This window comes from Cyprinodon variegatus, unplaced genomic scaffold, assembly GCF_000732505.1.
Source record: "Cyprinodon variegatus isolate N-32 unplaced genomic scaffold, C_variegatus-1.0 Scaffold1024, whole genome shotgun sequence".
Taxonomy (NCBI): Eukaryota; Metazoa; Chordata; class Actinopteri; order Cyprinodontiformes; family Cyprinodontidae; genus Cyprinodon; species Cyprinodon variegatus.
Genome location: NW_015151477.1, coordinates 197,716 through 210,565, shown reverse-complemented (window position 1 = coordinate 210,565; position 12,850 = coordinate 197,716). Strand labels below are relative to the sequence as shown.

General features: G+C 35.7%; 1 protein-coding gene across 2 annotated transcripts; it reads left to right on the top strand.

The window, feature by feature from the left end:
* The first annotated feature begins 2,271 nt into the window (after positions 1-2,271).
* LOC107100899 (acyl-CoA desaturase-like) lies at positions 2,272-9,739 on the top strand. 2 transcript variants are annotated; one of them, XM_015399574.1, is made up of 6 exons: positions 2,272-2,404; positions 2,628-2,891; positions 4,690-4,820; positions 4,899-5,104; positions 5,757-5,989; positions 7,523-9,739. In XM_015399574.1, the coding sequence occupies exons 2-6, from the start codon at positions 2,651-2,653 to the stop codon at positions 7,720-7,722; spliced, it is 1,011 nt and encodes a 336-aa protein (XP_015255060.1). In that variant the 5' UTR covers positions 2,272-2,404; positions 2,628-2,650; the 3' UTR covers positions 7,723-9,739. The 2 variants fall into 2 exon arrangements, with proteins under 2 accessions (XP_015255060.1, XP_015255059.1); XM_015399573.1 differs by lacking the exon at positions 2,272-2,404 and having other exon boundaries at positions 2,621-2,891.
* The last annotated feature ends 3,111 nt before the right edge of the window (positions 9,740-12,850 follow it).

Below are 12,850 nucleotides of genomic sequence, written 5' to 3'. Positions count from 1 at the left end.
GCCAGATAATGTGCACTTGCTCTTAATTTGCTGCTACCTCACTGTTATTGTCTTTTTGAGAGGCTAGGGTTTCCAGCATGGGCAGCAGAACAACAAGGTCACATATTTTAGGGTTTTATTGGTGCTTCATAGTAGATACAATCAGTGGCGGTTCTAGACCAAATGTACCAGAGGGGCCAGGAGGGGGCCAGTGTTGTTTTCAAGGGGGCACAGAAAAGCGTGAAACAAAAAAACACGGCAAGGGATTCAAATAAATTAAGAGAGCTGCATAAAGTAAAATTTCCATTCAATTAGGTTTAATTAAAACTCTATTTCTTATTAGGTCAATATACATTCAGGATTTCGGGATTTTACATATTTTTCACATAATTTAAGTTCAAATTACCATTATTTATTTATTTATTTATTTTTTATAAAATCTGAAGTAGAACTAAAGAAAAGCTGATAAATTCACCTGTAAAAAGTAGAGCATTAAAAAAAACATTTAGTAGATGAAATCTGGGATCCTATTTCAATACCACAGAAGCCTTATTATCACCTTATTGTTTTTGAATTATTAGTAAAACAGAATTTGTAAAGAAAAAAAAAGTAACAAAGTATTATGTCTTCAGTGCAGGGGCCATAACAGGGGCCAGGACATGAGCTGCAGGGGCACTGGCCCCCGTTGGCCCCTGTCTAGAACCACCCATGGATACAATTCCTTTATACATTTACTTGATTCATTAGCTGATAAATCATACTTTTCTAATTGATTGCTGATATTTAAAAATATAACTAACATGCAATTCATATTGTCATATATGCTTTTAATGCATTTTTACTTAAAGTACGAATTTAAATGTATTGCCAAATGTGACTTTATGCAAAATGTTTCTCACTTAGCATCTGTAAAGTAAATTTTTCATTATTTATAGATAACTACCCATGACTTGTAATATTACAAAAAGTTATTTAAGTGATTCAAAAAGAGGAGTTATTGTGGGTTTGATGTTTTCTTGCAGAGTAAAAAAGACTCACATTTTTACTTCTGTTAATTTTTCTTAGCAGGACTTACACATAATAAAAACCTAATGAAAATTTGGGTGGAAGGAATAAAATTCAGCAAACATATCTTATCAGTAGATACCAAAATAGATGGGTGCAACCATATCATTTGACGGTATTCTTGTGATAGAAAGTGTTAAAGACAGAAATTAGACATTACCTAATGCTTATTTTGAAACTGGAAAGTTTATCAGATGAATAGCATTTGTCAGCACAAATATGTGCCTTAACGGTTGTCTGGAGATACCCCAACATATATCTTTTGTGCTGTTTTTTTTTTTTTTTTTTTATCCTTTTTTGTCTTTCTGGTGTTTTGAAAAATGAATTCAAATATATTTAAATATAATATGTATATAACATTTTAATAACAGTTTCTTGGTGGGGGTGTTTTAAAACTCATGGACTTCTAGTTTGTTTTGTGTGTATTAGTTACTTCTGGCAGCATGATATGGTTCAGTTTGCTGTATTTTTTTTTTCATGAAAGAAGGATGAGCAGATAGAAATAACACATAACCAAGCTTGTTCATATGTGAAGTTTTGAAGATTAGGGAGAAATACTACTAAACAACTGGTGATACTTCATAAATTTTAAAATGCAGTAAAACTGCTAATATTTCTTTTTATTATTTTTTTTCCCCAAAAAGGTACTAAAGGAAATGTGAATAGTTTCTATTTCTATCTGAATATGGTGGCATTTGATATGCATTAAGTAAAGCGTAACGACATTGTCGTAAAACGTTGTGTAGAGGCGCAGGTGGCGAAGAAACATCTCGAAGAGGAAACTCGATTCGAGAAACCCATTTAAGCTTTGCTTCCAACAATTTTCAAAACATAAGTTTGTTAAGTAGAAACGGTTGATAACATTCACCCCATAGCATCAAGACATGATTTAGAAAATATGATTATTTTTGCGTTTTCCAACAAAAGGTCCCATCATTCAAAACTTGCCAAAACAACTTTTTTATTTTATTACATTTTATTTCTCGCCGTGACCCGTTATAATGTCTGAGTGGAGTGGAAGTGTGAGTTAATTCAATACTAGTCTAGACAGCAGCGGAAAAAGCAGCGCAGCTGTTGGTCGGTGGGAGGTTAATACCATAGATATCCATGGATATCTATGGTTAATACATCTGGCTCACCGGATGAAAAGAAGGGGAACAGCAGATAAAGAGACAGCCAATCAGAACTAACCAAGAGGCGGCTTCTGCGCTCTGATTGGTCAGTCACATTAGAGGCTGAATCTATCATTGATGTTCGACACAGAGCTGACTACAACACTCTTTCTGGGTTACTGTAATTTTAGGTCAAGTGCGCCAGCTTGGACTACTTTCATAGCACACATAGCACCTTCCCTTCTTTGGTGAGTTATGTGTTGTGTTTTTATTTAAATGTAATTTTTACAGTAATTCTGTGTTACGCAACGTTTCCATTTTGCCAGCATCTTCGTTACATGACCACTATTTTCTCACGAGCGCCAACTAGCATCTTGACAGTCATGTTAGCTAAAAAATAATAATTTTCCGACGTTTTAAGCCTATTTTTTGTCTGTTTCTCTAATATATTTATATATTTTTTAATGTTAGGGCATCACTCTTTCAAAGCCAACATGACTGGGTGTGAACCGTTGGAAAAGAAGAAGCAGCAGCAGCACACGTCGGTTAACGGGGACGTTTGCTCAGAGGCAGCCGTGGAGGATGCGTTTGATCACACTTACAAGGAGAAAGAGGGCCCAAAACCTCCCAGAGTCATGGTGTGGAGAAATGTCATCCTCATGACTCTGTTGCATATAGGAGCAGCTTACGGCTTATTCCTCATCCCTACAGCATCTCCCTCTACTTTGCTTTGGTGTAAGTAAAGTCAAAACAAAGGAACAAAGTACTAGCCTACATGTTCCAGCAAGTCTGGATAGATGCCCTCTGTTTGAGGATCGTATTTCATCTAATTTATGTAATAGATCAACCCACAGCATTACATAATTGTGGGATGGAAGTAAAATAAGAAATGCATGGACATTTTGAAGGTATTTGCTTCACAATACAAGCTATATTGTGTTTGTTTGAAATATAAAGATGGTGTCTAAATACTATAAGCTTTACATTAGTTCCTATATTAGAAATTTAATCAAGGGATACCATGAAAGCAACATAAATACATGATTCATTGGTAAAATGGATGCCATCTATTGCAATTGCTGAAAACAATTAACTGTTTTTCTTTTTTTTTTTCAGGCATCTTTTTTAACAAACAACAATAAATTAATCAACATAAATAGAAACAAAACCCTCCACCAAATCAACCAATCGGTATATACAGCCAGAGAAATTCGATCAATAATGGAAATTGTCTGAAAAGGGATATAAAAAAGTAAAACTTATTTTTCATACCCCCTCTATCTCTAATTTCACTTCAATTAACTTAAAGTCGAATAACTTTCACGTTAAACTTGTTTTTTGTCTAAAACTTATCTGTAATAATGGCATGTTTACTCACTTTTATGTCAAAGATAAGCAAAACACACGGAAAAGAATTTAGATAAATTAGGTGAAATGCTTATATATAATTAAGTTTAAAGCTTTGGACAGAAGTTTTTACAGTAAAAATGCACAAAGGGTCATATTAGTTTATTATTATTGCTAATATATAACCAATATTTTTCATAAGTGTAAATAAGAAATACTTCTGCTAATTTAATTAGATTAGTTTGTCGTTGAGTTCTGGCTTCCAAATAATGTCAAATGAAGAAATAGAGTTGAAAGTTAATTTTCTCCACGCTTCATTCAAAACCTGTTTATATCTTTTTTATTTGAAACAAAATGTTTGATCAAAGTTTTAGCTGTCTAGCTGGTGAGTTGCTATTTAATAATATCAAGGTAGTTTCCATCTGCTTTGCTATGTGGAAAGCCAAACTGGTTTATCAACATCTTTTGGTTTGTGAATGTCTTTGAGCTTTGATTGATTTTAGGTTCTTCCTGATCATTCCTACTTTTTTTTTTTTTGTTCAGTGTACCCTGCAAGAACAGTTTAGAAATAAGTAAATAAGTTCATTTGCCAATGGAAATAGTATTTTTACTCTTAAAATAAGATAATCAGATAATATGCACTTGAAATAAGTCAATGCAATTGTTTTTTTCTTATTATAAATGTAAATTAAAATTACCCCCTCAATTCAAGACATAACACAAGTATTTTAAGTAAAAATACTTATTGAGATTTAAATTTTTTGCAGTGCAAGTGGAAGCTTTGGTTAGATTAGTGAGCCTTAATGATACATTGGTTAATATTATTTGGTAGTGTCTGGATAAGCCTTTAAATAAAGGAACACTTATCACTTATAAGGCATGGTGGTGGTAGCTAGTATGGTGCATGGGAGAAGTGAAAAAGCACTGAAATCTGCTGCTGTTATGTTACAGTTTTTTTCTTTTTTTATTTCTTTTTTTCTTGCACACAACCAAACCCCCAAGTGTTAGTGCAGGAATAGAAGAAGGAATTTAATTACCTGTTAACCATCTCTTTATTGTAAAACTTTGATGAACCTGGAGATGCTCCATTATCAAGTTGAGCTGTATCAAGTAAAAAACAAGACCATGTTTAAGTTTACCTTTAATTTTTATAATTGTATGCTATTTTTTTTTTATCTCTTCCCAGCTTTAGTCTGCTTTCTGCTAAGTGCTTTAGGAGTTACAGCAGGAGCTCATCGTTTGTGGAGTCACAGGGCCTACAAGGCGTCTCTACCTCTGAGGATCTTTCTTGCTCTTAGTAATTCCATGGCCTTTCAGGTGAGTAAAAAAAATAGATCAACACATCATGGTTGATATCATGATTGTGACAAACATTGTCCTTTATTAAAACCTTAGAACGACATCTTTGAGTGGGCTCGAGACCACCGGGTTCATCACAAATACTCCGAGACGGACGCAGACCCCCACAATGCCGGAAGGGGCTTCTTCTTCTCTCACATCGGCTGGCTGCTGGTCCGAAAACATCCTGACGTCATCGAGAAGGGCCGCAAGCTGGAGCTCAGTGACCTGCTTGCTGACAAAGTTGTGATGTTTCAGAGAAGGCAAGTGGTGTGAAAGTAGGAGGTCTGGAATGATCCCCACAAAAATGATTTATACATTTTAGAACAATATTTGGTTTTAGGCTGACATTTTCACCCAGTCTGTGCAGAAAAGCTCAAGCTGAGCCAAACTAGTGGCAGAGTCACCAGTTTTTAAGTCTTTCTGCAGGTCCTTCAGTCTTGACTTTGACTGGACCATTCTGATACACGTCACAGCAGCTCTTTAATAACTTAAAATCGATATAAAAATAACCTGTGTTGGAACAATAATAACATTCTAATTGGGATTTGTGTTTGTGAGCATAGTTGTTCTGCTAACCTTTTTCCCTCAAATTTATGTAGCAATAAGCAGTTACATTTGTTCAAAAATGCAATTACTACAGCAGTTTAACAAATTTGCTAATGGTTATATCATACCATTGAAATATCTTTAGGTAGGTTGTGTCATGAGCTAATGCAAAAAATGAAGGTTTATTAATAATATTCATGTTCCAATGTACTTTAGAGGGTAAACAAAGCAACACTTATTAATTTAAAGGCCATTAAATAAATGTCTCAGTAGAATTAAGGTCTGCAGATGAATCTAAAGCTCAGATAATAGAGAAAGTAGTTTGTATGTTTCTTACAGTTTCCCAAATCCTCTTCATCTCAACAGGCACTACAAGCTCTCTGTGCTGCTAATGTGCTTCTTCATCCCGATGTTTGTGCCTTGGTACTTCTGGGGCGAGTCGCTTTGGGTGGCCTACTTCATCCCGGCCCTGCTGCGGTACACCTTGGTGCTGAACGCCACCTGGCTCGTCAACAGCGCGGCACACATGTGGGGAAACAGGCCATACGACAGGAACATCAACCCTAGAGAGAACAGATTCGTCACTTTCAGCGCCATAGGTACAAAAAAAAAAAAAAAAAAAAAAAAAAAACACTCAAAAACATTTTTGTTTAATTTTACAGAATTTAATTAGCTACTAGTAGACCAAGTGTTTGGATTATTTAATTTAAATTTAAATAAGGGAATTAGTGAACCTAAATTTAAACATTTATTTAAATAACTACCATCTAGGAAGGGTTATTGTTTTATGTGATTCATTATTACACAAATATGTTATATGAAAAAATCATCTGGATTTAAGTACAGAGTCGCTTTAAGATTTAGTGCAGTGGAAGGAAAAAACTTGTTGCAGCTTGCAGACAGACACCTGCACCTGTTCTGATATTTCTTGCAGATTAATTTGAAATTCTGTGATAGAGCCAGGTGCATCTTTTAGAAGACGCGTTTTAGATATCTGAACCTTTAATATAACATTTCAAATTTAACATATTACAACCACAAACTTCAATGAGTTTTTCCTGGATTTTATGTCACACCAACACAAATTAGTACAAGCCCAGTCAAAGTTCAGACTCGATGCCAACAGATGGTCCAATCTGCTTGTGCATGAAAGAAATGGGCTAAAACCCCAAAACTTTAAGCTGTGTTTGCAGCTAACTGCATTTCTGAAATATAAATGAACACCACACTTTTCAGATTTGTTTCATGTGTAAAACACAATTTGCGTCGTATTATATTCCACTTTATTACAGCGCAACAGTTTGTACAGGCTGATCACAAAATCGATACACATTTTGAAATGTGAACGGTTCAAGAGTCCTTAAATATTTTGATAGACTTCATACCTAAAAGATTTTTTTTTTTTACGAAAGCAGAAACGTGCAGGTGCCTGTTAGCAACTCTGCATCTGATTGTTGCTGGTTTCTGAACATTTTTTAAGATTTCATTTTTTTTCTTTTTCTGCTTCAGTGTTGAAAATCAAATTTAACCAATCTGTATTTCCAGTTTCCACACTGTCCTCCCACTATCCTCACAGAGGCATGCACACACATGACTGCATTTGTTGTTGCAAAGGAAAATAAATAAATCGGTGGCAGCCAGGTCCCCCCCCCTCCCCTCCCGGCCGGTGTTGATTTGTGCGTCAAATGTGAGGAGGTCGAAAATGACTTGATTTCCAGTTTCGACTTCCCTGGGTGGGGGGTGCACCGAACGTTGTGGAAATACTGCAGGGGGGCTGGTTAATGATCCAGGATTCAGGTAAGTAAAGATCAAAGCGATGATGAGGCGGAGAAGAATTAGACAAGTTCGGCGCTGCAAATTTTTGAGCAACATGGGAATAAGTGAAGAAGAAGAAGAAGTCAAGCAGGCTGAAGAGAAGCTGACAATGTTCCCATATTTAAATGCCTAAAGAAAGGGAGTGCATTTTTTATTAGGTGCCATAAAAACCCTTGTGTAGCTTGTCAAAGAGCAAATAGTTTGAACATCTTAAGATTTACTAATTCAAATATCAGAAATCTTTAAATTCCTCTCTTCTAATCCTTGCTTTAATATTTAAACTAAAACAAAGCTTTCTGTTTCTCTGACTCGTCCAGGTGAGGGATTTCACAACTACCACCACACTTTCCCCTACGACTATGCCACCAGCGAGTACGGCTGCAAGCTGAACCTCACCACCTGCTTCATCGACTTCATGTGCTTTCTGGGCCTGGCTAAGGATCGCAAGAGGGTGTCCCGTGAGGTTGTCCAGTCTCGGATACAGCGCACCGGAGACGGAAGTCACCGCAGTGGCTAAAAAAAACAAAACCCAAACAAACAAAATTAAAATACCCAAAAGACGTTGTCCTGTTCTAAAGAAGATGATTACCAATGCTCTGACAGCTGCTCATTTGCTCATCCTTTGAGGTTTAAAGTCTGCGTCACAAGGGCCTTCATCGCATTTAGTTCGTTCTTTGTGGGGTTTCTGTAGCTGTAGCCATAAAAACTGTTAATGAAAAGAAAAAAACTTCTAAAATTTGAGACGTTTATTTGTTACTTGAAAATTATTTCAACGTTTTCATTGAGTAAAAAAAAAAATCAACTATACTTTGCAGTTATGCTACCAGCTGTTGATCTGATCCGTTGCTGTTTAATTGATTCAATGCAGATGTGAAACTTTATTGCACTTGATAGCATTTTTTAAAATAACGCTATTATTAATATCACCTTTAGGACCTTTGAACATTTCACCAAAAATATTTTCATTCGATGCTTGTCGGCTGTATTGAAAGTTAAAATGTAATCAGTCAGCATTAATGTGTATTCCAGTTGCCTTCTGCCGCGAAACAAAGCTAAATTTACAGGAAATTTGAAGCACTTGGGGAAAAAAAACAATTTGTACCGCTTTTATCTTTTAATGGAATTAGATACGGTGATAAAATACGATAAAAGGACATTTATGATGAAATTCATAATGCTTTCTGTTCTGATGGCCACATTTCAATTTTCTAGATTTTGCCAAAAGTGTTCCTATCAGCCATTTCAAGGTGACGGTAAAATGTCTGTTGGGTGTGAAGGCCGAGCTCTTATTGGTTGCTATGGAAACCAGTCAGACCACAGATCTGGTGTCAGAAAAATAAAATCCATACCAGCTCCTTTGCATGACATATACTGTAGTAGGTGTCGTGGTAAGGTGACGTGTCAGTGGCTGTCATGGCAGAACCGGTCTTAATTGTCACTGTTGTATCTTCAGAACTGTTGTCATGGTGATAAACGGGGTATGGAAAGAGGGAGTATTTTTTTTTTTTTATTGTAGGTGCATTAATGTTAGCGTTTATCTGCTATAACAGTCTATAATGCTTCTGTTATTTATGTATTGTTGTATTATTTCTCAATTTTTGGCCTAAATATTCTAACGTGATGTTTTTTGGGGGTTTTTATTCCTCGATTTGAGAGAAAGTCTTGTCTTATATGTGAAATATATCAAACTGCAGCGCCTGGGTATCTCTTTCAAAAACAGTCAGAATACAGTACCTTGCAAAAGTAACACGTTGTTACATTACTGCCACTAGCTTTAACAAATCTTATTGGGATTTTTTGAAGTACTACAACAATGGTGAACATAAATGTGGAGGCACAGTGAAAGGAATATAATAGTTTATTTGTTGCTTTACTGAAAAAAAAATGTTCCAAGTTTACATCCATTAAGTCCCCTTTATGTATAAGTAGTCTTTTGGGATTAGTCTCTACCAGCTCTACTGTTATATATACTTTCATATTTGCAGTGTTCAGTGGTACGCAGACCTCCACTTTGACTAAGCCATCTCACAAATGATTTGTTTTAAACTATTAGATTAGTTGTGTTGCTGAACGGGGAAACTGCCCCCATTTCAAATCCAAAACAGAATTTTTTCCAGGAAGAGCCTGTATTTAGAAGCTACATCCATTTTCACGCAATGCACTCCCACAGCATGCTGCTGCCACCACCATGTTTTATGGTGAGAATGGGGTTAAGGTTGTAAGTTTCCTCCCCATGTACTTAGGCAAACCTTAAATGGGATATTTTATGTTTTGATTTTTGCTTTGCTACTCTTCCATAGATTCCAGGTTAATGTGCAACATTTTCTTCACATTTATGTACTACTTTGTTTTGACGTAATCAAATATCTCATTTTTATACATCAAATGTCGCAGGTATGATGTAACAATTTGCAAATGTTCTTGCTGAATTAATACTTTTCATGGTACTGTGCCTCCGTAATGCCTTATGAAAAGCATCCATTTCTTCACATTCCAGTACCGGTAGTTAAGACTGCAAGGTTAAAAAAAAAAAATGAGAAAAAAAAAAGTGTAGATGTGTTTTAAATTCATTCATGGACAAATCTAGGCATGAAAGCTGGGGGGTGAAGGGTTTGTTGGCATCAGATAAAAATGGTGCAAATGTTAATTTGTGAGACTTCTTTTGCAAAGTAAGGGGATGGGAATAATTGTTGAAATGAAGAATGTCACACAGTAACACTCAGCTGTCCAGAGCCAACATAATTAGCATTTTTGTAACAACGTAGGGATCAAAAATGCTTTCAGTTTGTGAAATGTTTGCTATCCTGAAATAAAATTCACAATATTTTCAACACTTGGAATCTAATATAGTTTCTTATTTTTGTTTCAAAAACACTTTCATTTGCACCTTGTTTCTTCAGATTATATTGAATTAACAGCAAAAGGAATATTAAAAGATCTAAAACAGATCAAACTTAAGATTTTGTTTTCCAATATATATGAGCTGAATTAGTGTTACATGTCGTTTAATATGTTTGCGTAAACAATAAAACATAACTTATAGGTCCATCTACAAGTGTAAAGGCTTTGCAGGGTTAAATGAAAAATTCACAATTACTTTCTTAAAATGCTTATCTGTGGTTACATTTTCACTAAACGGTAGATTTGCAGACATCTAGTTAAAACACCAGGTTTCATGTGAAATTTGTGTAAAACAAAAAATTATAGGCAAATCTGTGTATATTACCTGTGAGACTGAGAGTTGAGTCAGCACAAAAATAACTGGGCCACCTCTGGCTGTCATATTGAGTGCTTTCATTTAGTTAAATAAGTTCAATGACCATAAAAATGAATTGGATGCATTGGTTGTCAGGTCAACCTGCAGGTCCAGCTTTCATCTGTTTCTTTAACACATACAGTGTTTTGGCTTTTTGGAGATAAACTAACGGCCGGTCAGTGCAGTCTGTTTACTCAAGGACTGTTTTTTTTTCTTCGTTATCCTAGGTGTTCCCACGGAAACAATTTGCTGTGAGGTAAAGTATAATAAGGTAGCCCATCCCTGCCAGGGCAGAGCAGGCTGAGCTAGACATGGGCTTGATGTTTTCTCTGTCGTCATTATTGCAAGAATTAATACTTAATGAGCAACTATGAATATTTTTACCAATCTATTTTATTAACTAAATTTATTCAGGTGCATATTTAATTTCCATTTACAATTTCTAGTTTAAATAGCAGAAAATAGTTGATTCTAGTTCAAATATAAAAGAAACTTTTGGATTTAATTGAATTTCAACATTGCAATAGAAACAAAACAGTTTTCATGCTCACCTTTTTACTGACAGTGTTATCTTGCTCTGGCAAATTACTGCCATTTACTTTGTCATTTACATCAGTCCACGTTATAATTTATATGTTGATGTGCTCAGCTAAATAGCAATAGTTTCCTTTTAGCCATCTATGTTAAAAAGGAAAAAAAAAACCTTAAACAGAGGAGGTGGATTAAGGTTTCTGCTTTCAAAAACCTAAAATACAGCAATTGAGTTAATCCCTTCCCGTTATCATCGCAGCCCAAGTCCTTGTACTGGAGAGCCGAGGACCTCGCCTATTCAGCCAGGCCAACAATTCCCATTAACGACCCCTCTTTCAGACACTTAGATGGGTACAGGGCATTGCTTTATGGCTTCGTCCGTTTCAGTTTGCAAGTTTTAAAAACAAAAACAAGGCCTTGTTGGGCTATTGTATAAAACAGCAAACTCCACACTATTCCTGACATTTTCAATTGAAAAAGCTTTTTGGAAGGGAAACAAAACATCTTGAAACTTGAAAACAAAGTCCAGCGGATTGTTTTTAATTTTGTTTTTTTCGAAAGACTGACCTGGATGACTGAGACTCATCACCAGCATCTTCGTTTAGCTTTTTTTTTTTTTTTTTTTCTTTTTTTTTTTTTTTTTTCATGAAGCGCAACCTTTCTTTAATCAATGTGTAATTCAAGAGTGTTATATAATTTGACTTATTTTAAATTAAAATGTTTTATCAAATTATAATTAGACCTTAAGTAAAACTGATAAATCCAGCTGTGACAAATTAGATTTTTCCCTTTCAAAATAACATTTAGCAGATGAAAACCTTTATCCTATCTTGATACGGCTTTTTAAATCCAAATTAAACCCGAACTGCAAAGAAAATATTAAAATGGTCTCCTATGCTGTGTCCGAATGTCCGCCCAAATCACTATACAGGGCACTATATAGTGGTTATGGCATCTTAAATGAGTGTCCCAAATGTCCAGTGGATGAAAAAGTAGCGGAACTGAAATTTCCCACAATGCACCTTGAACAGTAGTGAACATTCATGGTGAGCAGATATATCCCAGAATGCTTTGCCAGGACAGCTCTCCTTATATCTCTGATATAAGATGGAGCTTGGCCATTTAAGGCTTTATATGTGAGGAGGATTTTAAATTCTATTCTTGATTTAACATGTTTTATGTTGATTTACTTATATTTCAGTATTATGTCTTCAGTTTAGAGCCAGAACCAGTTCTACTGGCCCCTTTTGGCCACTATCTAGAACCGCCCATAGTTGTACCAACAGTCATGTTTTTGTATTGTGAGATGCAAACATGCAAACAATTTGAACACTCACAGTAACATTGCTACCAATTGCACATACTCTCATTGTAGTTTTTTTTTTTTTAGAGTGTATGTAGTTCCAATGACCAGCATCTCACATAAAAACTGTAAGCAGAGGGAAGCAGGGAAGCAAGTGGAAATGACAGTGGAAAACTTATTAAATAAACCAATAAATAAAATGATCATATAAATATAAGGGCAGTGCATATCCACAGAGGTCCATGCAGAGATTTCACAGACTCCAGAAAAGTAACAGGACAGAAGTGTTATAATTAGTCAGCACATTTCTCCCACATGACAAACTGAGCCAACCCGTATGATCCTGCTCGCATCCGTGGTGTGATGTGTGGTGAGGTCTAATCAGGAGCCTTTAAAAAGGTGTCAAAGTTTACTAAAGTTCAACCCTCCAAAATAATCCGCGTCGTCTCATCATCGCGCCACGCGGGTCGCGGCATCCGACTGAACGCGACCAATCAGCATCCAGATTCGGACTTCTGATCCTCCTGGTCCAATAGGAGCAGAGCGCTCCAAACA